The 27,687-nt window shown below is 41.0% G+C and overlaps 1 protein-coding gene across 1 annotated transcript in view; it reads left to right on the plus strand.

Moving 5' to 3' along the window:
* Positions 1-27,687, plus strand: part of LOC133018578 (xenotropic and polytropic retrovirus receptor 1 homolog) — a 69,549-nt gene that overhangs the window by 32,443 nt on the left and 9,419 nt on the right. Inside the window, exons 2-12 of the mRNA XM_061084973.1 lie at positions 1,971-2,022; positions 8,046-8,147; positions 8,396-8,619; positions 14,019-14,168; positions 15,569-15,652; positions 18,224-18,305; positions 19,334-19,423; positions 19,720-19,817; positions 20,210-20,389; positions 26,808-26,970; positions 27,060-27,254. Coding sequence (XP_060940956.1) covers positions 1,971-2,022; positions 8,046-8,147; positions 8,396-8,619; positions 14,019-14,168; positions 15,569-15,652; positions 18,224-18,305; positions 19,334-19,423; positions 19,720-19,817; positions 20,210-20,389; positions 26,808-26,970; positions 27,060-27,254 — 1,420 coding nt within the window. The remainder of the gene's footprint in view (positions 1-1,970; positions 2,023-8,045; positions 8,148-8,395; positions 8,620-14,018; positions 14,169-15,568; positions 15,653-18,223; positions 18,306-19,333; positions 19,424-19,719; positions 19,818-20,209; positions 20,390-26,807; positions 26,971-27,059; positions 27,255-27,687) is intronic.

Raw genomic sequence — 27,687 nt, forward strand, 5'->3', positions numbered from 1 at the left:
CATTACCTCATCGCTATGCATCCTAGAGGTGTGGAAGTTACTGAATGAAGACATGGACGACTCTGCATTGATGCAGAGACATACATAATCGATTAATGTTTACCGCTACGTTCATTGTTTTAGCCATGTCCTGCCGCTGAATAATTATAACCCCACTGCTTCAGGACAGACGCTCATTAAAGGTCTGCTCGTCCTGTGTCAGAATCTCTCTCAGAGTCTGCTTCCTCCTCACTCTCCCTCTGACCTGCGCTCGCTTTAAACTTTAACAATAAACACCATCACTGGTCACAAGTTATTAGGACACGTACAGGACTGACGTTTACTTTGTAATCGTTTGATTGGCTGTAGAGTTCATGAAACACACCGTGCACATGTCGATTAATCGACTTATCAGATTATAAATCACACAAATTCTCAATTGCTCTTATTAAGCCATCAGCTTTTAAATTTAGCTTGAGGTTGTGTGTGTGTGATGACTGAAAAAAAAGACAACAAAGATCGACACTTCCTACAAAAAATGATTTAATAAACTTTGCTGCATATTAGGGTACTATTGATACAAAGACAAATCCAGTTTTGCCCATTTAAAACCAAGGACAGTTAAAGTGCTAATATAACATTTTTTATTTAAATTCAACTATCCATTTTTTTCTGTTAACAAAAGGACAGGGAAAGTAGCAGCAAAAAAAAAAAGATTAACAAAACTATAGTCTTCTTTGGACTGCATAACCTCTGTTTATATAGCAAGCTGGATAACAGGCTATCTTACAGAGGCGAGTCTGCATCGTCTACGTTATGATGTCAAACCGTGCCTCCTCTATGCTCGTGTCCTGCTTCCAGAAAGCAAGGTCCGCCTTACAGATATTAACGGTAGTTTTTTTTTCGGGGTATGTTAAGGGTGAAGTTCTCCCATACTTTTGACTTTCTGGTAGGCGATGGTGTTGCAACGGACACCTCCATTGGTCTTTGTTTTGTCGCTATTGCACATGCGCTTTCAGAGATAGGAAGGGAGCGAGATGGCTCACTCCTCAGCTACTTCCACCAGCATTTCCGGTAAAACAACGTTTAGTTCAGCTGCATGGCACGAACAACACACGCTATGACGTAACCAACGAATAATCGACTATTAAATTCGTCGGTGACTATTTTTGTCATCGATTTGTGTAAATAAATCGTTGAACCCCTAATGTGCAGTAATATAGAAAATTGAGGATGTGATAGATTGATATGCATCGTTTTGAATTGAATTTATTTACAAGCGACGGTCCCTGAATGCACCTCGTTGTAATACATCTGTGCACAATAAATACAGTGTAAATGACCTGGTTTGGAGTCGGATATAAAAAGCAGGGTTTGCCTTCTGATCAATCAGCAGCTGTGGATGTTTGTCTCCACTGTGCGTGCTTGCATGTGTGCTTGTGTGTGTTGGGATAGCACAGTGCTGTACAATATAGCAGCACATGATGGCAGCGCCTGTATTATGGATATTTTAGCTTCATCTGTGTCATGAAGGTGTCATCCATATGTATATACAGTCACTGACATTTCAATGCTCTGGGTATGCGTATCATACATCATATATTTGACAATATAAAAATATACCACTAATGTATTAATTATAAGACCTGATTCAAAAAGATTATGCAATCATGGGGCGGCTGTGGCTGAGGGGTAGAGTGGTCGTCCTCCAACCTGAAGGTCGGCGGTTCGATCCCCAGTCTGAACCATCTGCATGACGAAGTGTCCTTGGGCAAGATGCTGAACCCTCAATAGCCCCCCATATAATGACAAAGAATAACAAAGTGCTGCAAGTAGATGCACTGTATGAATGTTTGTGTGAATGGGTGAATGTGAAACTGTACTGTGAAGCGCTTTGAGTGGTCATCATCAGACTCGAAAAGCGCTATATAAATACAAATCCATTTACCATTTACCAATCAATGTAATTGTTTAATTTCTCCCACTTGCAGGCTTTCAAAGAGATGCTGTATGCTGCTCAAGACCAGGCACCATCTATCGAAGGTATTACATACCATATGTGTTTCCGTGAATGTATGTGTGTTGTCCTGGGTCTATTGACTTGAGCATTTTATTTAGAAAATTTTAATAAGTTAAATATTATGTAATTTAATACGTGATACTGTGGGAAATGACTTGCACTACCAGAGGGTGTAGGCAGATGGCATTTAATTGGCTTAGATTTGTCAAACCACTGCTATGGTATCTTAAAGGATTTTATTTGGGCCACATGCAGACCTTGATCTAAATGATTACTGAAATTGACTCGCAAAATGTGCAAAATAAGAAGAAATTGGAAAATTCAGACATGTTTTGATCAACTGCTAAACTAGAATTTACACAGTGTTTTCATATTCCTTCAGAAAGTTGCTTGAATTTTACTACAGTTTTCATTTATTTTGTTTTTGGACAGCATAATGTAGATTGATATATTCCTTTTGCTTGAATGGAACAACCTCTTGCACTATTCTTATTTTGGAGAGATTTTGTTTGGGACTGTAAAAGGCAAATTCGCAGTAAGTACGTTTTTATTTTTTGATAAATTAATTATTATATTAATCGAGTTAAAAAAAAGAATCGTAAGATACATCGAAAAGATTATCGCTAGATTAATCTAAAAAATAACCGTTAGATTAATCAACGGCCTCTTTATTAGGTACACCTTCCTAAAACCGGGTTAGACCCCCTTTTGCCTTCAGAGCTGCCTTAATTTTTCAAAGCATAGATTCAACAAGGCGTGTTGTTTAAACAATGCTCAATTTGAACTAAGGGGCCCAAAGTGTGGCAAGAAAATATCCCCCACACCATTACACCACCACCACAACCCTGAACCGTTGATACAAGGCAGGATGGATACAAGGCAGGATGGATCCATGCTTTCATGTTGTTTACGCCAAATTCTGACCCTACCATCTGAATGTCGCAGCTGAAATCGAAACTCATCAGACCAGGCAACGTTTTTCCAATCACTTATTGTCCAATTTTGGTGAGCCTGTGCGAATTGTAGCCTCAGTTTCCTGTTCTTAGCTGACAGGAGTGGCCCCCGGTGTGGTCTTCTGCTGCTGTATCCCATCTGCTTCAAGGTTCTACGCGTTATGCATTCAGAGATGGTATTCTGCATACCTTGGTTATAACAAGTGGTTACTTGATTTAGTGTTGCCTTTCTATCATTTCAAACCACTCTGCTCATTCTCCTCTGACCTCTGACATCAACAAGACATTTCGTCCACACAACTGCCGCTCACAGGATATTTTCTCTTTTTTGGACCATTCTCTGTAAACCCTAGAGATAGTTGTGTGTGAAAATCCTAGTAGATCAGCGGTTTTTGAAATACTCAGACCAGCCCATCTGGCACCAACAACCATACCACGTTCAAAGTCACTTAAATCCCCTTTGTTCCCCATTCTGATGCTCGGTCTGAACTTCAGCAAGTCATCTTCAACACGTCTAGATGCCTTTATGAGTGGCTGCCATGTGATTGGCTGATTAGCTGTTTGTGTTAACAAGCAGTTGAACAAGTGTGCCTAATAAAGTGGTCGGTGAGTGTATATGTTATTTATAAAGCATGTTTCGTACACAGACGTCGCTGGTCAAATTTCACCAAATTTGAACTCAAGCCAAGCCATGCTGCGGATTTGCTGCACCACCGGAAGTGAATGTTTTAATTGCCTCCTCGTTCACACATTTGTGTACGTCTGATCATGCCCTTAGAGGGAGATATATGTTCCACTTGGTCTAACACTCTTAATTTTCTTAGAATGTTAATGGGGAAAAGAATCTGAGAAGCGATTGACATTATTTTAATGCTTTGACCATTGTACTGCAACCCAGAACATTTCAAGACATTACCTAGAGGAGCTGTATATGAGAAGAAAAATGTCCAAATCAGTCAGAGATTACATTTAACAGACCCTGCCTGTAGAAGGACGGTGTAATTTCCAGTTTAACTGTTGTGTGAACTGAGATGGTTGTTGTCTGGTGATGAACCATCCTAGTACAAACACTCACCACTACTCACCAGTACTCACCGCTCTGGTTTATTAGCCAATATGTGTGTGATAATTTACACTGTATAATATTTACCTTTCAATGTAGAGCCTCTTATACTAATTTTTTAAGTATATATATATTCAGATAAGATTTCAGGTTCCGTTCTATCATTCTAACTCAGTGTATTATCATCAGCAGCAGCAGTGTATTTTCTTTGACATCACTGCTGCGCCCACCAAACAACCTGTCCTTCTTCACCTCCAACTCTAAAAAAACAACTTGATGTCGGTGTCAGACAGTTTCACTTCTTCTTCTCATAGCTTGATGTCATGATTCACCATAGAAAACCATTGGTCAGAATGCTAATTTAATATTCATGATGTGCTTTGCATTGACCATTTATGGTTAAATGTGGGCGTGCAGAGGGCAGACTTTGAGGCAGATTCAGATAGGGATGCACCGATCCGCTTATTTCACCTCCGATACCGATATCTGAGGTTTAGTATCGGCCGATACCGATCCGATACTGATACTAATTAAACAGTCGGATTCCCCTGGTCCGCACCAGTTCTAAGTCAGCTGCTAGGTCAACCGCCGGAGTAGTCCCCCGCGCGAACGGAGGGTTCCCCCAGTGGGCGCCGTAGCTGAGGTGATCCGCGAGAAGGGCCCGACACGCGTCCAGAGTCGCCGCCGCCGACCGCCGTACCCGGTCCCCTCCAAGAAAAGGAGAAAAAGCCCCCGCACCAGCGATGCCATGAGGCGCCACCGGACGAGGATCTCTCCTCCCCCCCCCCCCCCCCCCAAACTCAAAAGTGACACGGGGGAGCCGATCCTTTCGCTCGCTCCATCATTTTGTAAACACTGTAGGCTCCGCACGGCGTGATGCTTGCGTATGACGTCACTCACAGCACACAGAATAGAATTACACTGAATAGATCAGCCGATCCATTGTCACCAATACCCGATCTAGAAATTTCTTCAATATCGGTATACAATCGGATACAAATATCGGATCGGTGCATCCCTAGATTCAGATAGGTATGTCGTCAGGCGGACTGTGATTAATAAAGGGAATATTGCCTTGAGGTGTGCATGTGCCAGTGTTATAAATCGGAATCTTTTTTGCATATGTCATTTGGGCACGTACAGTTTTAGTATGAATCCTACGTACGTATAAATGAGGCCCCAGATGTGTGGACATGTCTAGATTTCATATGAGAAAATGGCCTTGGATGGTTGGTCCAACACTTGAGCTCATTGTAAAATATATCAACTAGGGCCGCACCTCTCAATTATTTTTTTTATTGATTATTCTAACGCTTATTTTTTCGATTAATATAATATAAAACTTCATTCATATCTATTTAATAATCTTCTGTTACAAACAAATCTGACAAAAACAAAGTATGGACTGCGAGGCATTTTTCCAAAGCAAAAAATAGCCCAGTCTGAACTTCTTTAACAGTCCCATATCTCTCCAAAATAAGATTAGTGAAAGAGGTTGGTGAATTAAAGTAAAAGGAATATATCAATCTACATTAAGCTGTCCAACAACATAATAAATGAAAACCAAAGTAAAATTCAAGTACATTTCTGTAGGAATATCGACACTGTGTATAGTTTAGCATAAAAAAAAATAATCTTGAAGTAGCCTAATAGTTTTTATCAATGTCTGTTTGAAGTCAAAAACCGAGTGTCAAATAAAACAAATAAAGTACAATTTAATAGTATTAATTTTCACACTGAACTGAAGTGTACTCTTAATAAATTAAATATTATTTTCTCATTTCGAGTTCATTGTATTTAGGGCTGCAACTAACGACTATTCTGATAGTCGATTAATCATCAATTATAGAAACGATTTATCGACTAATCTTTTATATATATTATAAACACAAATTCTCAATTGCTCTTTAAGCCAACAGCTTTTAAATTTAGCTTCAAGGCATGTGATGACTGAAAATAAAGACAATAAAGATCGATACTTCATTCAAAAACATAAAGTCAATGTCTTGACTATATGTTCTATTCATTTTGCAACTCATTTGATAAATAAAAGTGAGATTTTTCATGGAAAACACAATTGTCTGGGTGACCCCAAACTTTTGAACGGTAGTGTATGTGAAAACAATATAAAACAGTGCAACAGAAACTTCAACACCCGGCTATCTATACAGTGCCTCTAAATGTTCTATGAAGCAGTAGGGTTGATATTCCAAAAAGCCGGGACAAATGAAACCAGCCTTTATCATTTTAAATGGCAAACTATGTCCTTGTCTAACTACTGCAGCGCCATGATGGCAGAAAACACCTCTGCACAGGGTGGTGAAGTGTAAGTGTGTGTAACTGAGAGCAAAGGGGGGTGTTGCTGAAAAAACAAAAAACACCAATTGACCAGTGGAAAGTACAGCCTATTACTGAGAGACAGACATTCCATAATGGTAATAATGATAATAATCATGATGGCATGAGCTGAGACACAAATAAAAGAGCAGAATAAGGCCAAAAAGGGATAAGGGGATTACTGTAGTCTGACTGTGGTGGCTGTTTTTGTGTTTGTGTGCTGGTGGGAAGGGGGGAGGGAGGGGTGATGGAGGCAGGGAATGGCTGGGACACTCCAATTTAGTTAATTTGGTGTCTTGTCTAAAAGCAGCCCGTCTGAAACACAGTGTATCACTGAGTGTGCACAGCCTGACTCAAAACCGCCTGCCTGGTCTGCTGGTTGGTTGTTGTTGGCGTGACAGTGGGTGCATGTTAGTGGTTGGACACACAGGTTCTCTGTGTCCACTGTTCAATTAGTGTTTACCAGACTGTAGACTCTCTACCAGCACCAGTCTGAAAGACTTGAAATCAAAAATTAAAAAGTTTACAGGATTCTAACTTTATTATATTTCTGATCACACAATCACACAAAACTTTATACCTTACAGTTTTCAAAAGATTGGTTTCTAATACATATTTTTCTTAACAACTTTTATCAGATGAAGATTTAAGATGATTTATTTTGTATTGGTACATAACAGTGGGCTCAGTGCTGAAGAAGCTTTAGAGTAAATATTGACTTATGGATCTGATCAGGGCGGGACTATGATCGTGTGAAACAGTTTTACCGCGTGATGTACACAAAAAAACTGAGGAAGTTTTCATCTACATGTTGTTGAGATCACACTCACTGAATCTAAAGTTGATCTGAGGGAAGCTCTAGGAGGAGTTGTTCAAATACAACAAGTATAAATGGTCAAAAATGGCCACTAAATACAATGCTCCTTGAAACTTTTTTGTTTGTCTAGTCATGATGCTCGTGTGTACCGATTTTTGTGAAAATCAGTGAAAAAGCAAACTCAGGGGGATCGGATCACATTTTAAGGCCCCGTTAGCCGGGGCAGTCTGAGAGGACAGTTGATGGAAATGGAAAAGATTCAGCTGTGTTTACAAATGGAAGCACGTTGTGGAGCAGTGAAATCTGGTCCCTTTCTATGCACGTCAAGAATGATGGAAAGCTGTGACCAATTGGGATGTAGAGAGAAGTCTCCACTTGTCTGATAAAATGCATCTCAAATGACAGAACTATTAGGTTGTCTTGATCCCAGTGTTAAAAGTCCTAATCACAATGTTTGACAGCCTGCTAGTGTTTATAGAGTAACTGTGACTACCTAAAAATAATGATTCTAACCCTCCTCTTTCTTCTCAGATCTTCATCATCATAATTTTTTAGATGTCGTTATATGGCTTTATCTATAAGGGCTTTTTCAGATAGCTTTAGATTATTTGTGTGTGTGTGTTCCACAACAAAAAAGTCAGGTGTTAACAGAAGCAGCAATGGAGAATCTGGAAACAGGAGACCTGCTGCTGTGTCTCTGCTCCAACCTGCTGGTCAGACTAGGACAGTACAGGGCTTTGCTGTTTGAAGTGTGATCAAATAAGAAGAAGACACAGATAAACAGAACTATACACACAGTCCCCTGTTAATTTCTCATCTAAATTCAGGTCTATTAAAGTCTCTTTCATGAATCTAACTACTCTTATCTTCTCACAGTCACAGATGAAGATACAGTTAAGAGATACTACGCCAAGTTTGAGGAGAAGTTCTTTCAGACATGTGAAAAAGAACTGGCCAAGATCAACACCTTCTACTCTGGTAATGACTGCAACTGATTAGCTTTGGGATATGGTAGAACTGGAGTTGGACAGCATGAATGTGCAATTGAAAAACATGCTAAAATATTGTAATACAGGAAGGAAAGTTTCTAACATATTTAAGAAACCAGATCAAAGGAATTAACTACCCAACATTAGTCTGGCATTCTTAATAAAGTTCTGTTATTTTAGCTGTGTTAAATTTATATCATCCTCTCTGTCTTTTAAATCGTTTTCCTCTTTTTACAGAAAAGCTAGCTGAGGCTCAGCGGCGTTTCGCCACACTTCAGAATGAGCTGCAGTCCTCACTGGATGCCCAGAGAGAGAGCGCAGTTAACAGTAGTGGCCTGAGGAGGAGGAAGACGGTGTTCGCCCTGTCGCAGCAGGAACGATGTAAACACAGAAACATCAAGGATCTGCAGCTGGCTTTCTCCGAGTTCTACCTGAGCCTCATACTACTGCAGAACTATCAGGTACATACGCACGCACGCACACACACACACTCACACACACGTCATCTCAACACACATAAATAACCAAACACAAGGGACACATTTTTACTGCTTTGTTTAAATTTCCCAAGGCGCAATGAAAGCATATATAAATAATCATTCGTATTTAAATAATTAAATTAGTACAGGTTGACATATAGTTTATATAATTTATTCTTCATAATTATTGATTGAATATTTATTTAAGCCTCGGAAAACACATTGAGGGATAAGACCCTCATTTACAATGGTGCCGAGGGTACAATAAAGAGTTGATACATTGAAGAGTTAATACATTGATTTACATGAGACCAGACTCGAGAACTCCGTCAATGAAACAAATGAGCACAACCTTAAAGATTTTTGGACCTTATTCCAAATGTAGGGTGCCTTATAACAGAAAGCTGTCTTCCCCAAGTTAGGCTTAACACGAGGCAGATATAATGAAAGCACAGCCTGACTAAAAAACCGCCTGCCTGGTCTGCTGGTTGGTTGTTGTTGGTGTGACAGTGGGTGCATGTTAGTGGTTGGACACACAGGTTCTCTGTGTTCACTGTTCAATTAGTGTTTACCAGACTGTAGACTCTCTACCAGCACCAGTCTGAAAGACTTGAAATCAAAAATTAAAAAGTTTACAGGATTCTACATAACAGTGGGCTCAGTGCTGAAGAAGCTTTAGAGTAAATATTGACATATGGATCTGATCAGGGCGGGACTATGATCATGTGATACAGTTTTGAGGCTGATTGGACAATGCACAGAGGGGTTATAATTAGGGTTGGGTACCGAGAACCGGTGCCATATTGGAACCGGTTCCAATACAACCGGTACCTACCCGGACCGAAATGCAACGGAGATTTCGGTGCTTCATTTCGGTGCCCGAAGCAGAGTGTGTGTGTTTTGTATTTATTTTTATTTATTTAAGTATAGTGTAAACTTTTGTTAACAGTTCATATATTATTCATAGTTTTGAGTTAAAACGTTTTTGTATTCATTTATATTTATAATCTACTTTAAACAGTTCATATATTTGGCAATAAAAAAGCCTTTCTTAAATGACGTCAAGCTTCGTTTTGTGCACTTTAAAAAAAAAAAAGTATCGGTTCAGGAACCGTTTAGGCACCGGTATCGGTTAGGAACCGGTATCGGATAAAAACTAAACGATACCCATCTCTAGTTATAATAAATCCCTACTTTTTGGTGGTTTGAGATGCATGGTTTGAGATGCACAAGTTATGGTATTTTAGGGCGAATCATTTGTTTGTGTCCTTTCCTCATTGCTGAAACAGGAGTTACCATAACTAAAGAGAACAATAAATGTCAACTTCTTATTTTTAACTATTTACTCAGTTTGTCAATTAAAATAAACCAATCAGTCATTTAATCCACTTTTGGTACTAAAATAAATATGTAGGATATACCTGCAACCGGAAAAATCAACGTGTGAGGAAGCAGAACGCCGATAAGAACCAGAGACAGACGTAGTTGGTCGGAGAGGGTACGCTGGCTGCCGCTCCTCTTGACACTTTGTTACCGCTTTTGTGATTTATGTGACTTTTTAAAGCTATTTTTTTCTGCGGACTTTGGATTAACAGAGCCTGCCTGCTCTACTAGAGTCCTTATTCTGTGATGACTATGGAGCAGGGGCTGGCCAGCCTGTGGTCGTTGCCAGACGGCGCGGCTTGTTTTGTGTTTAGTTTTTTACATCAGTGCTGGCAATGATTTCATACACCGCCTCAGCTGGGTGGAAGCAGATGGAACGGTCTCCCTGACCACCTGAGGGCAACACAGACCCTGGATTTTTTAAGACTGGCCAAAAAAACTTTTTATTAAAGAAGGCGTTTTTACTTTGAGTTGAGTCTTAGGACTTTGATTTTAACTATGTACTTGTGGCACTCTGAGATTCTCGGATGAAGAGTGCCAATGAAACCATTGAGGACTAACACCATCATCCTGCCTATCACCATAGTACAGACGTGGACAAAATTGCTATCCGTCAGTCTGCTTATTTAAAGGGTGAAAAGTAGTCACTGTGCTATCTGGTATCATGGTGTGTACCACACTGAACTTGGACCACAGAAAGCTAAGGAGAAAGTTGTCTCAGGAGATTAGAAAGAAAAGTATAGACAAGCATGTTAAAGGTAAAGGCTATAAGACCATCTCCAAGCAGCTTGATGTTCATGTGAGTACAGTTGCATATATTATTCAGAAGTTTAAGGTCCACGGGACTGTAGCTAACTTCCCTGGACGTGGCTGCATGAGGAAAATTGATGACAAAATGAATAGACGGATAATACGAATGGTAACCAAAGAGCCCAGAACAACTTCCAAAGACATTAGAGGTGAACACCAAGGACAAGGTCCATCAGTGTCAGATCGCAACATCCGTCGCTGTTCGAGCCAAAGTTGACTTCATGAAAGAGGGCCGAGGAGGATTCCACTGTTGAAAGCAAATAATAAAAAACGAGACTGGAATTTGCCAAAATGCAAATTGACAAGCCACAAAGCTTCTGGGAGAATGTCCTTTGGACAGATGAGACAAAACTGGAGCTTTTTGGCAAGTTACATCAGCTCTACGTTCACAGACGCAAAAAATTAAGCATACAACGAAAAGAACACTTTACCTACTGTGAAACATGGAGGAGGCTCGGTTATGTTCTGGGGCTGCTTTGCGGCATCTGGCACAGGGTGTCATGAATCTGTGCAGGGTACAATGAAATCTCAAGACTATCAAGGCATTCTGGACCTAAATGTGCTGCCTAGTGTCAGAAAGCTTGGTCTAAGTCGTAGGTCATGGGTTCTCCAACAGGATAATGACCAAAAACACATAGCTAAAAACACCCAAGAATGACTAAGGGCAAAACATTGGACTATTCTGAAGTGGCCTTCTATGAGCCCTGATCTAAATCCTATTGAACATCTGTGGAAGGAGCTGAAACACGCAGCCTGAAGAAGACATCCTTCAAACCTGAGACAGCTGGAGCAGTTTGCTCAGTGGGCCAAAATATCTGTTGACGGGTGCAGAAGTCTCATTGAGAGTTACAGGAATCGCTTGATTGCAGTGATTGCCTCAGAAGGTTGTGCAACAAAATATTAAGTTAAGGGTACCATCATTTTTGTCCAAGCCATTTTCATTAGGTCGTTTTTTTAAATGATTCTGTTGAACTACAATTCAAAAGCAATGTCTGATTTTCATTAGTTCATTTTCAGTACATTTTTATTTAGGGCCCTAGAAAGGAACGGTGGGAGGCACTATTGAAATTGTAAGCATTATTAGGGCCCGAGCACCAAACGGTAGGAGGCCCTATTGAAATTATAAGGATTATTAGGGCCAGAGCACCGAACGGTGGGAGGCCCTATTGAAATTGTAAGGATTATTCTTATTAGGGCCCGAGCACCGAACGGTGTTAGGCCCTATTGAAATTGTAAGGATTTCTTATAATTATTTTTTTGCCATTTTGGTATTTTTCAGGGCCTAGACATGCTCAAATTCCGACCAAAGTTTGCGGAAAATACAAAGGCCAAAAAAGTTATTGTAGTCTGGAGTAATTTGAAATAGGCGTGGCAAAATGGCTCAACAGCGCCACCTTCAGAAAGCCCACTCTTTTAGCTTTCACCGATCCTAACGACAATGAGGACAGTGGTGTATCATGACCAGATGCACAATAAAGTGTCTCAGCGCATTATGAAAAACGCAAAAGGAAGCCCGCCATTTTGCATTTAGTGGCCATTTTGGCCATATTCCACATTCTTACTTTGACATACTTGTACAAGGGCTTTCATCAGATCAACTTCAAATTGAGGTGAGTGTCATCACAACAAGTCAGAGATAAAAACTGATTTAAAGATACATTTTACGTCACACCATGTGACCGTGGCGTGGCGTCAAAGTTTGATTAAACGCCATCAAAACACGATTCGGAACAAATTCGGTCCAATCAAGTCCAAACTAGACTTGTAAGACAAGAGTCCCGGCCTGATGACATCTACACAGAAATTATTACTTGAAATGACATCGCCCCCTGGTGGCTACAGGAAGTGACATGTTTCATACTTTGAACTGCTCCTGGCTGCTTTACAATATACAGCTCAAAAGAGCTCAGTCAATTCATTGGATCATGGTCAGAATTGTGACATTTCCTCAAACCGTGTAAACATTGAGGTGCAGCGGAGGATCGACCTTCGCCAAAGGACACCATGTTGTCATAACTCCACTGTATATTGTCCTATCACTACCAAACTTCTGTCACATGATCAGAGACTTAGCCTGAACAGCTCTATGTGTCAATATTTCATCAGTGTCATAGCGCCACCTACTGATTCGCCATGAAACAGGAAGTACTTTGTAAATCCACTCTGCATTATCCAACTGGCTCCAAACTACTGACCTGTGATCACAATTCCTGAGCTGAACAGCTCCAATTATTAATATTAGTTCAGGGTCATAGTGCCACCTACTGATCAGTGTGAAAATTAAATTATTGTAACATTGTCCAATTGACACAAAACTGCTCACGCTACATCAGAGCCCCAACTTGAACAGTTGTATTAGTCTGTACGTAATAGTTGTGATTGAGCCACCTACTGGCAACAGGAAGTAAGCTTTGTTTTACAACTTTCACTTGATTTACATCCAATTTTCACAGTGTGATGTGCTATTTGATAGCGTGGACCGTAAAGAGCAATTAGCAGGCAAGGATCGACATCGCGTGACGGACGCAGGAAGTGAAGCGTTTATCTTTGCCGCAGTGCGCATGCAACGCAGAGATATGCGCTTGGTCATCGATTGCTCTCTCCACCGTCCGCAACAGGCTTCAACTTATGTGCTCGGGCCCATCAGTGCTACAACGTAGCCCTAGTTATAACTTTTGTCAGTTCCAAGTTATTTCAGTGACCATTGTGGGTTTTTTCTTTCTTTAACGGTAGGGTACCATCAATTTTGTCCACCTGTTTATACGTTTTAGCTGGTGAACGTAATGAAGCATCCAGCAGGGACGTTGTGGAGACCAACCAGACCAAATAACTACAACTTCTAATGTTGCTCTGCAGCTGCTGGACGTGTGAATACACTGCTGTGAGCTAAAATGTTCACCATATTAACTTTATAATATGGATGTTCACAGCTTGTTCTCACTCAGTCAAAATCATGTGTAGATGAAGCCGCTTTTATCCCCACTGTTCAGTCAGTGCAGAACAAGCTTATAATTCACATCCAGTCTGCATTACATCTTCTTACAAAACACAGCTGGACCACATGCAGAGCTTTTACTCCTCTTTAGCTCATATCACGTCTTTCCTCAAGTGTTTCATTAAGCTTGTATTGATTGTTCTCTTCTTTTTTCATCAAACACTGTTCTGTCTCTCCCTCTGTGTCTCTACAGAACCTGAACTTCACAGGTTTCAGGAAGATCCTAAAGAAGCATGATAAGATTTTGGAGACTTCGAGGGGGGCCGACTGGAGGGTGGCCCATGTTGAAGTGGCTCCGTTTTACACATGCAAGAAAATCACACAGCTCATCTCTGAAACTGAGGTACACACACAATTGTTTATATGTAGAGTTAAATACAAAAATCCGAGTAAAGAATTTAGCTCAGTGTACAGAGCACAAAGAGAATGACTTAAACTGAAGCACAACTCGGGACAGGAATGCATCAACAGCATATTTAAGAGCAAACAGATTTGAGCAGGAGCAGAGAGAATCTGCCTGTGATCAGGGGTTATTTGAGAGAGAGGACAAGGGTGTGAGGCAAATCATCAAAAAATCTGAATAAAGAACACTCTCAAAATAAAAGAGTGTTTTTGGGTTCATCCATCACATTTTCATGAGTGAGGGGGCCTTGAGGGAATTTCATCAAATTTGACAGAAACATTTACTTGAGGATGAAATGTTTATAGTGTGGTGATCAAAGGTCACTATGGCCTCCCAAATTAAGTCTTTTGCCATAACTCAATCATAAATGTGCTGATTATAACAGATTTTCAGGGGAAAAAAAGGATAATACAATAATGTGATGACAGTCTATATATTTGAAATGTCAAAGCTCTTCTTCACTGTGATAACACTGTCATAATATTCTGCAAATATTTTTCTGACCATTATTTAACAATAACACAGAAATTAAGGGAGCGACTCTTTACTTACACTTGGCTGGTTGCTGTTGATTCTAGACATTTTATTGTCTTCGACATTTGTAGCCCAAGTGAGTAGCTGTCATCAAGATTTGACAGGGAAAGATACATTTTCTGACTCTTTGTGTGAACACTCAGCAAACATAGGCTCAAAGCTGACTGGCTAAGTATCTGAACATAAACCTGATCGATGATATAAAGCAAGAAGAGTCTTCCAGAACGAAATCTCAAAGTTAAATGTGGAAGACCAATAAAACATAGAGATAAAGCTGCAGGTCGGCTAGACCAAAAGAAAAACCCTCACATGACTGCAGAGGAGTTGACACTTCAGAAATAACACAGAATTAATAGAGTCTTATGTCCCATGAGGAAACCTCATATGTGACTTAATCACAGAATTCAACTGACTGACTGCAGGACATTCACATGGATGTCCTGCAGTCATTCCAGAAAGTCAAAGTGAAAAAAATGCTGATCCACAGGACATTGACCCATAGCTAAAGTTCCACCATACACATATTCGATAAGCAAGCTGGAATGACCCTCACAGTCCCGTGAATTTTTGAAGAATGAATAATTTATGTCCATTTGCTGCAATGTTTGGAATCATCTCTTTTCACACCAAAAACATAAGTATAGAATTTGTCCACGGGCGCATACATGTCATCTTGCTCATATTCACATTTACATATATACCTGATTGCTACAGCAGGTTGTATGAGATCCACAGTGTTACGATTCTGAAAGAAGTTGGTATGATCATAGAGGAACAGGACAAATCTCTAAATCTCTGTTTCTCAGGCACTGGTCACAACAGAGTTGGAAGGTGGTGACAGGCAGAAGGCCATGAAGAGGCTGAGGGTACCTCCCCTGGGAGCTGCACAGGTCAGATGCAAGCACACACACATACACTTTTTAATTTGTCACTGTACTGCCTCTGTGAATGAAAAGAGAGCCAGTGACTGCTAACCCATGCTTCAAAAGTCATTTATTGCATCGTCAGCTACACCACAAAATGATTATATTCCCAATATATTAATAATTTGCTGGACTGCATCCCTCTTACAGTTAAGTTATACATTTTAACAAGGAAGCACTTATTGAATATGAATAAGAGTGTAAGATATCTCTCTCCAGTCTGATAAGAAGTCTTTTGAATATGATCATAGAGATGAGATGTGGAGAAACTTGAAGCACAAAACGTCTCTCTCTTTTTATATTAATTACAAAATTATACTCCCAGTGTATTGCTACCTCCCTTTACCTCTGCCTCTCTGATCAGTTCATAGAACAGCTGCTTAAAATTTAATGATCTTCACTTCAACTGTACATTATTGCCAAATCAAATTATATGTTATTAAATATATATGCAAAGATACTGTTTGTTTTTGAAGACATAATGAAATAACAGAACTGCAGTAGTGCTTCTGCAGAGATACAAGAAGATAACATAATATAATGTCCTTATACCTATTGAGTTGGATGGGTGGGGGAGTTGGTGGGTGGATGGTGTAGCTATTGTTATGGAAGTTTTCTGGAAGCTGGTGAAAGGAGAACTCAGGAAGGGGCTGATGTCTTACGCAGAAGGTTTTAATGTAGACGTAATGTTCCAAGGAGACCAGGAGGAAACAAATAACAGAAAAACAGGAAACAATATACAAACGCTAACAGAGTAACATGAGCTATTGTCACCCCAAGTCTGAAGATGTCTCCCACAGCTTCCCCATGTATCTTCCTCTACTACAAAATATGCAAAAGAGTTAAAGTTGGTGAGAGTTGGTACCTCTCTGTCTGGTATATCTGAGTTAGATATGAATGTCCCTAAGCCAGCAACCTAGACAGGCACTATTCTCTTAATGGTTTACGGTTATGATGTAATCTACACTATAATCATAATATATAATGGCATATACAGTAATGTGTGAGGATGTTCAAAAACTCCTCAACAGTTATGTGCGTACAGAAAAAGCTCAGGGGACCAGTTATGTGAGATATACTGGTTTACAGTTCAGAATATTTATAATACCTATATAGATCAAATTAAATATATATACAATACCAGTCAAAAGTTTGGACACACCTTCTCATTCAATGGTTCTTTATTTTTCTTTCTTTCTACATTGCAGATTAATATTGAAGACATCAAAACTATGAAGGAACATATATGGAATTATGTGGTAAACAAAAAAGTGTTACACAAACCAGAATATGTTTTATATTTTAGATTCTTCAAAGTAGCCACCTTTTGCTTTGATGACAGCTTTGCACACTCTTGGCCTTCTTTCAATCAGCTTCATGCGGTAGTCACTTGGAAGGGTTTTCAATTAACAGGTTTGCCTTGTCAAGAGTTAATTTGTGGAATCTCTTGCCTTCTTAATGTGTTTGAGATCATCAGTTGTGTTGTGTAGAGGCAGGGTTGGTGCACAGTTCAATACAGTGAATAGGCCTATTCGACTACAGTTCTTATCCATATCATGGCAAGAACCACTCAAGTAAGTAAAGAGTCCATCATTACTTTAATAAAGGAAGGTCAGTAAATCCGGAAAATTTCAAAAACTTTGAATGTATCCTCAAGTGCAGTAGCGAAAACCATCAAACGCTATGAAGAAACTGGCTCTCATGAGGATCGCCCCAGGATAGAAAGACCAAGAGTTACCCCTGCTGCTGACCATAAATTCATTAGATTTACCAGCCTCAGAAACCGCAAATTAACAGCACCTCAGATTAGAGGCAACATAAATGCTTTGCAGAGTACCAGACACATCTCAACATCAGCTGTCCAGGGGAGACTGCGTGAATCAGGCCTTCATGGTCGAATTCCTGCAAAGAAGCCACGACTGAAGAAGAACAACAATAAGAAGAGATTTGCTTGGGCCAAGAAACACAAGGAATGGACATTAACACAGTGGAAATCTTTACTTTGGTCTGATGAGTCCAAATTTTAGATTTTTGATTCCAACTGCCATCCCACCCGACTTAAACCCAAATGAGAGAGTCTGGGATGAGTTGGACTGCAGAGTGAAGGCAAAGCAGCCAACAAGTGCTCAGCACCTCTGGGAACACTTCAAGACTGTTGGAAAACCATTCCAGGTGACTACCTCATTAAGCTGTTTGAAAGAATGCCAAGAGTGTGCAAAGATGTCATCGAAGCAAAAGGTGGCTACTTTTAAGAAATTAAAATATAAAACATAGTCTGGTTTGTTGAGCATTTTTTTGATTACCACATAATTCCATACGTGTTTCTTCATAGTTTTGATGTCTGCAATATTAATCTGCAATGTAGAAATAAATAAAGATAAAACCATTGAATGAGAAGGTGTGTCCAGACTTTTGACTGGTACTATATATATATATATATATATATATATAATGTTTGAACAATTGAAGTGTTTAATGATATTGGTTGTGTTTCACTATGATATCCTGCTAAGATGCTGCCTGTGTCTCTACCTGCAGCCTGCACCTGCTTGGACCACGTTTAGAGTCGGACTTTATTGTGGAGTATTCCTTGTCTTAATGGTTACAGTGGTCATTACAGGTAGAACAAACACACGCACACATACACACAGACCAAAAGATCTGTTATTTTTGCGACTTTAAAGTTCTGATACTTAAACATGTGGTTAGTGTAGGTCACAGCAGGAAAAAAATGAATCAAAACAATGAGGATTTGGTGTTTTTTTTCCTTTGTCATAGAGTTGTAACACTTTTTCAGAAAGATTTAAACCTGTTTTATAGTTTGTTCAAATTTTTCCAATTTTTCTATACTTCAAAATGTATGTAGGGTTGGATGATATGTAAAAAAATCTTATCAGGATAATTTTTTCATATCAGTCGATATTGATATATATCGCGATATAATTTATATAACTATAAAAAAACTTTTTTGCACATTTGTGTTTATGTTCAATGTTTTTCTTATGTACAATTTTGTTTTCTTTACATATAACATTTCATACAAACACACAGTGAAAAGGGGTATACAATGTACATTCTCAGCTTTTTCTTAATTTAATAAAAAAAAAATATATTCTATTGGCTTTTTATATTTCTTTATTATTATTTTGTGCTCCACATTCTGACGGGCCTTCTGCTGTAACAACAGAATTTCCCAAGTGTGTGGATCAATAAAGTTTGATCTTATCTTAACTTAAATCTGCGCCACTGCACATTGGCGCAATTCTCCGCTGGTCAACAAGTGACCCGCTCCTCTGTTTTCTAATCATCACACTTGAACTGATCTTTATAAAAACCTGCTGAATTCATATTTATGTTCCTCGATAAACGGGGCATTGCTTCTTCTTCGTAATCTGTGAGTTCTATCGATGTTATATCGACCCGTCTTGAATCTCTATCGAGGAAAATTTATATCACGATAATTATCGAAATCAGCCATTTTATCGCCCAGCCCTAAATGTATATATTTGACACTGTGAATGTTGGTTTATTTGACTTGAATATGCCTTTGGGTCCACCTTTTTTTAGACACTTTATTACTATAGCAAAAAGTATTTGGAAAATGTCTGCTGCTGAAATATGTCTTTCATTTCATCTGTCACTCATTAGGAGCTGTTATGATTCGTAGTCCTGATGTGTGGCCCATGGTCAGGATCTACAGAGGAGGATTCCTCTTGATAGAATTTCTCTTCCTGTTAGGTATTCACACACATACACACACACACAGTTGCTCCGATGCAAATTTTTGAGTTGAGCTGAGGACAAGGACATTTCCCAGTATTAAAACAAACCTAGTTGCACCTGAAAATGTATGTTCAGGTGCAAAAGAATATCCACTGCCACGTTAATGTGACAGAAGTCAGTTAGGCAGATTGATTGATTTGAAACACAAAAACAACTTGAATGGTTCTTTGTCCGACTGTCTCTCTTCTCAATGATCACACAACACACAATCCCTTCCACCAGTCTTACTGTTTCCTGTCTTCATGTTCTAGGCATCAACACGTATGGCTGGAGGCAGGCAGGAGTCAACCATGTGCTCATATTTGAACTCAACCCCAGGAACAACCTGTCCCACCAACATCTGTTTGAGGTCTGATTGCACACACACACAAAACACACACATGCACACCTGCGCAAAGACACTCGTAACAAATTAAACAAATGGTTTAGAATATGTAGTAAGTTTCTTGGCTAAAATTAATTATAAAAATAGTTGATTAGCTGGGCCTATCATATAACACGCCACACACTTTGGCAACCTTTCTTGAGCTGGGGCCAGAAAACCAGCCAATGCCGTGCCTTTTGTATTACACATAACAACACTGTTGATTGGCTCCATTTCCTCTTGCAACTGTCAAAGGACAAGTGGTATTGATGTTGTATGTTTATTTGTCGCTCTGTTTCTCAGATTGTATTGATGAACAGTGTGTGTGTGGGTGTGTGTGGGTGTGGGTGTGTGTGTGTGTCTGTGGGTGTGCATAGATTGCAGGTCTGCTGGGTGTGCTGTGGTGCATTAGCCTGCTGTCCTGTCTCTTCAGTGACAGCATCCTGGTACCAATGCAGGCAAACCCTCTGGCTCTGTACGGCTTCTTCCTGCTCTTTCTCATCAACCCTCTCAAGACGTGCTACTACAAGTCACGATTCTGGCTGCTCAAACTCCTGGTAACTACTCATTAAATAATCACACAGACTTCATATCGTATCAACATTATTCACCTTTCTGTTCATCAACACAGTAAATTGTGGTCTTTATAGTTCACAAAGATGTTTGGAGTGGTTGGCAATTTTAGTGATCTAACATCATTCTAATATTTATGGTAAAAACTTCACTAACTTTATCTAACTTGACTGTTAAACAACTAGTAGGTGAGACATAAGATATAAGTCAGCTTCCCTTTCTTTTCCATATGAATTGGGGAGGTCAGGGGTGAATATCTGTGGATAATATTTTAAGAGAAGATGTCTGTTAAAGGCTTTCCTTATTTTTTCTTGTCTCTACAATATCTTAAAGGGCCATAACTGTAGAACGATTTCAATGAACATTTCACGAATGACTAATCTGCCAATGGTTTCATCTTTATGTTGCTCATTTTGTCAAAAAAAAACTGTCCAATTGCATTTATGTTTAATCCTCACTTTTAACAAGGTGGGCATTCTAGAGTTGCTGAAGACATAATAAGTGATTATTGGTTTCGGCTCAAATTTAATGAAAATGGAGAAGTATAATTTAGATAAAGAAGCAGTTGTATATTGTAGATAAAGGATTTGTGTGCCACTCATTTTGTTATTGCAGTAAAGCTTCTACTTTTTACTTTAAGAATCCCATATTGTGTAAAATACATTTTCTGGGCTTTTACTTTACATAGTTACTTGAATGGGGTCAGTAGGTACCCTCAAAGTACGAAAACAGTCAGGACTACTTCCTCTCAATATGATGCCTTCATGGCAGTAAGCCCCACCCAGTCGTTACCAGTCCAGCCTCTGAACTTACCACCACCTCCCCTCCACTAAGAACTCATAACGAAGCAGACATGTTGCTGAGCTAGCAGCTTGTTAGCTACAACAGGCTATCCACAACAAACAACGCTGAAGAAACACTGCAGCGTGGAGGGATGCATGAAGAGAATGTGTCCGTGCACATTCCTCTAAGAAGGTTACTGTTCGAGACCAGTGGTAGAGCTTTATTTCTGACGTGCCGTGTCGCTGTGCTCAGTATGGAGGGAGGTGTAGGTGCGCCGTAGAGAAAGGTCGCACTGACAATGGCTCCGCATGCACTACGCAGTTTTGTGTTTTTTACGCTTTTTCTTGTTTGGTTTTTTGCACACACTGCACTGTCGCTCATACAGTATGATCGACTTGCACTTTTGGAAATACGTTCGTCGCTAAATACAGAGTTTTTTTCAACTTACCGGAGTGTTTGCTGCGGCTCCTTTGTTCTAACGCTGCTGTGTTTACCAATACGCCGATGGAGGAAAAAGAAGCAAGGGAAGCGCGCCGGTATCCTGTGCAAATCTCGGACGAGATGCTGCAATCCCCCGCTGCCGAGCATTCTGCTCGCAAATGTTCAATCCCTGGACAGTAAATGGACGAGCTTCACGCACGGGTTAACTTCCAGCGGGACATCGCAAACTGTTGTGTGCTGGCGCTCACGGAGACCCGGCTGGATCCTATGGTGCCTGACACGGCCGTCACTCCGGCCGGTTTTTCCATCTACCAGCAGGACAGAACCCCCGAGTTAGGTAAGAGCAGAGGTGGAGGTGTATGCTTGATGGTGAACTCTCGCTGGAGCTCAGATGTTGCTGCACTTTCAGCACACTGCTCACCAGACCTGGAGCTGCTATCGGTAAAAGTCCACTCATTTTACCTCCCCTGTGAGTTCAGCTCCGTTATAATCACAGCTGTTAACATTCCACCGCAGGCAGACAAAACGTGCGCGTTAGAGGATCTGTACGGATTTATTAATGGACTTGAGGATGCACACCCTGAGGCAGTCTCTATTGTTGTTGGTGACTTCAATAGGGCTAATATGAGGAAAGTTCTGCCAAAATATCATCAGCACATTAACTTTCACACCCGGGGTGACCAGACTCTTGACCATTGTTACACGCAAATACGGAACAGCTACAAACCCCTCCCCGCCGCGCTTTTGGGAAGTCGGATCACACTTCTATTATGATCATCCCAACCTACAGACAGCGCCTAAAACAGGAAAAAACGTGTTTTCTGGTAGTTCAACGCTGGAGTGCTGAGTCCATTAGCACCCTCCAGGACGTCTTTGAAACCACAGATTGGCAGGTGTTCTGTGTTGCAGCGGATGGGGACATTAACGAATACAAAGACACTGTCTCTGCATATATCTCGAAATGCATTGATGATGTCGTCCCTAGGGTCAGTTTAAGGACTTTCCCAAACCAAAAGCCCTGGGTAAATGGTAATGTCCGTGCTAAGCTCAGAGCACGGTCCTCTGCCTTCAACTCCGGTGACCCGGAGGCTTTGAGGAAGTCCAGATGGGACCTACGGAGGGCCATCATAGATGGAAAAAGAGACTACAGGGACAAGCTGGAATCCAACTACCTCAGCTCTGACCCCCAACGCTTGTGGGGTGGCCTGCGAGACATCACAGGCTATAAAGGGATAAATAGCAGTGATCATCAGTCAGCAGCCTCTCTACCTGATGACCTCAACACCTTCTACGCACGGTTTGAGGCAACCAACACCCTTCCATCCGCGAGACTGGCCGAGGACCGAGACGACTGCACTCTGTCCCTTACTGTGGCTGACGTCAGGCGAGAGCTTCAAAGAGTGAAGCCTCGAAAGTCATCTGGGCCCGATGGAGTTCCAGTCCGGGTCCTCAGGGGATGCGTTGTGGCAACACACAGTTCCAAAGTCATCCTCAAATTTGCAGACGACTCTACGATCCTGGGCCTCATCTCCAACAACGATGAGACCGCCTATAGAGATGAGGTAAGGGGCTTGGCAACATGGTGCCAAGATACAACCTGTCTCTCAACGTCTGCAAGACCAAGGAGATGATCGTGGACTTCAGGAAGCTGCAGAGGGGGGGGTCACGATCCCATACACATCGACGGAGCTGTAGTGGAGAGAGTCTCCGACTTCAAATTCCTTGGTGTGTTCATCATGGATGACCTGACCTGGTCCAAACAAGCGAACTCGGCGGTCAAAACTGCACAAAAGCGCCTTTACTTCCTGAGGAGACTCAAGAAGTTTGGCATGTTTGGAAAAACACTGACAAACCTTTACAGGTGCACCATCGAGACCATCCTCACAGGCTGCACTACTGCCTGGTATGGTAGCTGCTCTGCTGCTGATTGCAAGGCCCTGCAGAGGGTGGTGAAGACAGCGGAGCGGACCATCGGCTGTTATCTCCCTTCCGTGCAAGGCATCTACAGCACAAGATGCCTGAGAAAAGCACGGAAGATCATAAAGGACCACAGCCACCCAGGCTGTGGAATTCTCACACTGCTGCCGTCTGGGAGACGTTACCGGAGCATCCAAGCACGGACTACCAGACTTAGAAACAGCTTCTTCCCCCAGGCCGTAAGGCTTCTGAATCAGCAACACTGACCCTCTGAACAGTTACCATGTACATTCTGCTCCACCACCCATACAAATACACTTTCTACACATATATTCATATTATTTAATTTAATATTCCCCACGCTTCAAACTGTTGGTAAACTGCTGCTTCATTTTGCTATGTTATATGTTAGAGGTTAGAGGTTATATGTTATATGTTATATGTTATATGGTATGTTATTTTATTTTTATTTTGTAAAGCCCTTGCCTGCCAGGTCACAAGATCACAGGTCCCACTTACTACGCACTTACTACATATATATTCATATTTTTTTTAATTTAATATTCCCCACTCCTTCACCCGGTAAACTGCTGCTTTTGTACTAAGTAGATGTTTCCTGCCAGGTCACAAGATCACAGGTCACACTTAATAGGTACTTAGCTCACATATATTCATATTATTTAATTTAATATACCCCACTCTTTCACCCTGTAAACTGCTGCTTCATTTTAATATGTTATACGTTATATGGTATGTCAATTTTTTTAATTTTTGTAAAGCCCGTCTTCTGTGCAGATGCTGCCTGCCATGTCCCAAGAATTTCACTGCTCCAATGACGCTGTCATTGGTGCATGTGACAATAAACTTTGATTTGATTTAATTTTGATTTATGGAGTAATGCGGACATAACAAGTTACTCCGCAGTGTAACTCTGTACTTACTCCTACATTGGCCGACTGTCCTGCTAAAACTTGAACAAACATGAGGACGGTGTAACTTACCGTTCAGAAACATCCTGTTGTAACTGACTAAGAACGTTGATTTGGACTAGGATTTGATTTTGGTACGTCAAGGTCACAGTGACCTCATATTCCTGTGAATATGATATTTAATGACTGCCAGTGGGAATTTCATTAATATCTTGCACAACTCACCTGGATTCATAGATGTATTATAATTTTTCAAATTTTGCACACATGGTTAGGCTTTTCTAGTCCTGATGACCACGCAAGGCCCTTTATACTACAGTTTTACATTCACCCATTCACACACATTCATACAGTGCCTGCATGTACAGCACTTTCTCTTTTAAAAAGGTAAAATTGGGTTTAGTATCGTACCCAGGGACACTTTGGCATATTTAATTGGACTCAGTGATTAAGTGATGAAATTTCCTTAGCTTTGGGGGGGGGGGCGACGGTGGCGGCAGAGCGTGGGGGGGGGGGGGGGGGGGGACACAAAAACTTAAAGGAATCATGATGTTAATGTGTTTCTTTTAATGATTTTGAACTGTACATTGGATTTCTGACCGGCGCTGACAGGCTATTCTGTGATGCTCAGACATCATGTGTTTGTCCAGTTTGTCCTTTCTGTAGGACTGGCAGGGAGACTCTATCAATGGCCGGGTCTGGTTTCCTCTCACATCTGCCTGTCTATGCTGTCTACGTATTCGACAGAACATTCATAAAACCAAAAAGAAAACTGAAATAATCCCCTATTCATTCTCTATGAACTGTAATTTATCTATCTATCTATCTATTTATTTATGCATGCATGTATACATGTATGTATGTAATGTATGTATTCACTGACTTCCATACGTAACCTGGATTGCCGGAATCCGGAAAATTTTTGGGATTCGGTACTTATGTTTACACGAAGCCAGGTCACGAAAACACGGAAACGCTGGAGCGGAGTGGTTGAAATCGCTGTAAAGACGTCATGGAGCATGCGCATAAAGTGAAAGAAGACAAAAGTCGAGATCCTACTAGCAATCTTCCCATCACGACTTCTCTACCACCTGAAATCACTGTTACCACAGCAATCAAACAGGACTAGTTAGAATAGAGCACCTCGCCATAACCCTAGTTTGTGTTAAGTTACCGTTTTGAAACTTCCGTCTGTGATAAAAATATTTTCACGTCAGATTTGCCGGTTAAACAGTGATAGAAGGAAGTGACGCAGCGGGATTTATTATGGTTCAGGCTGAAGTTGCGAGGCGAGTTGCGTTCACGGTTAAATACAACAAGCGAAGAAGCAGAATCGCGGGCTGACCGGCGCTGAGAAATGCGCATCCCGTGTTAACAGCCAGGCGCCTGCGCGCTGGAGAATTGCGTCCGGTGTAATACTTACCAAGATCAGTCTTGTACAACATGGGGGAGTATTTCCCCTCTGAAAGCCAAGCTGGGTCAGAACCTGTCGTCCGGTGGTGACTGAACAGATTCTTGTCTGGGGCAGGGCGTGCAGCACTCAGGCTCTTCTCTGAACTCGGACCCGGAGCAGGAGAGCTCCTCCGGCTGCTCCTCGCATATTTTTAACTGCTTCTCAGGTGGCTCATGCGACATGTTTTCAGATGGATGCTCTCTGTCCGCTGGTGGAAGGTTGCTCACCTGTGTGTGCGCGCACGTGTCTGTGTGTGCGCGCATCTGGATGGAACTCCGCTGTGCGCGATACAGAGAGCAGAGGAGAAATCTAACCGCGCGACCATGTCGAGACAGAAATGCAAGCTATAGACCTGTTTTATAGGAAATGTAACCTTAAAATGATTTATGTAGAGATCTGGCGCTATATTAAAAAATAAAATAATTAACTTGATCTTCCAGGGGGGGCGGGAGGTCCCGTTGGGGGGGCGCAGCGCCCCCCTAATAGAATGGTAGGGGAAACACTGGTCACAGTAGCCTCAAAAAACCCTTTGGCATATTTCAAGACTGTGCTGTAATTCTAGTTACTCTTCGATGTTGATGTAGATTTAATATTTTCACCCATCAGGCAACACTCAATAACCCATAATTACAAAGTCAAAGCAAAACTGAAATCTCTTAAGTACAAATATTCACTGCATCTTGCCCTGTAAGGTTATGGCTGGTTTCAGCCCTTCTGTTAGAAGAATTGTTTGCTCTTTCCACTATGGTCAAAGGCACACTGAGACCTTGACTTCCACCTACTGTTTATAACATGCCAAATGGATATGTTGTGAAAACTCCTTGTTCAGTTTATTTTGTAAAGAATCTGATCTTTCTCATTTTGTTGTCTCCTCCACAGTTTCGAGTGGTGACAGCTCCATTTCATCATGTTGGCTTCGCAGACTTTTGGCTGGCTGATCAGCTGAACTCTCTAGTGGTGGTTCTGATGGATCTGGAGTATATGATCTGTTTTTACAGTTTTGAACTGGACTGGACAAAACATGATGGACTAATCAGCAGAGGTGGGACCGTATAATAAATGCTACTGAAGGCTGTGAAGATTGATCTACACCTTATCATGACCACACTCCTTGCATGTCATTGTTTGCAGATAAAAGAGTGTGCAACTCCTACTCCTATGGTGTCCGTGCGGTTATCCAATGCCTTCCTGCTTGGTTCAGATTTGTCCAGTGTCTGCGACGTTACCGTGACACCAAACGGGCCTTCCCTCACTTGGTTAACGCGGGGAAATACTCAACGTCTTTCTTTGTCGTCACCTTTGCTGCCCTGCACAGTACACACAAAGGTAAAGCTGTTCTCAGTGTACAGTTGACATATTTTACACACAGGGCACTCCAGACTTGTATATCAACTTTATTTCTAATTATTTAGTAAAATTTCCTACAATTAGGAATGGTTTTACGGTAACTTCCTTCCTGTTCCTTGTTGTCTTAAATGGCCCATATTGTGTAAAATACATTTTCTGGGCTTTTACCATCCGTAATTACTTGAAGGGGGTCAGTAGGTACCGTATTGAAACTCAATTGTGAAACTTGGTACTGTAACTTGGGATGTTACTCCTATACATTGGCCAACTGTCCCGCTAAAACTTGAATAAACATGAGGATGGTGTAACATACCGTTCAGAAACATCCTGATGTAGCCAACTGTAAATATGTGGCTGGTCTTCTATAGCGGTATCAAAACATAGCGTGACTTTCAGCTGTGGTTATCAGAGA

The sequence above is a fragment of the Limanda limanda genome, chromosome 13 (assembly GCF_963576545.1).
Source record: "Limanda limanda chromosome 13, fLimLim1.1, whole genome shotgun sequence".
Lineage (NCBI taxonomy): Eukaryota > Metazoa > Chordata > Actinopteri > Pleuronectiformes > Pleuronectidae > Limanda > Limanda limanda.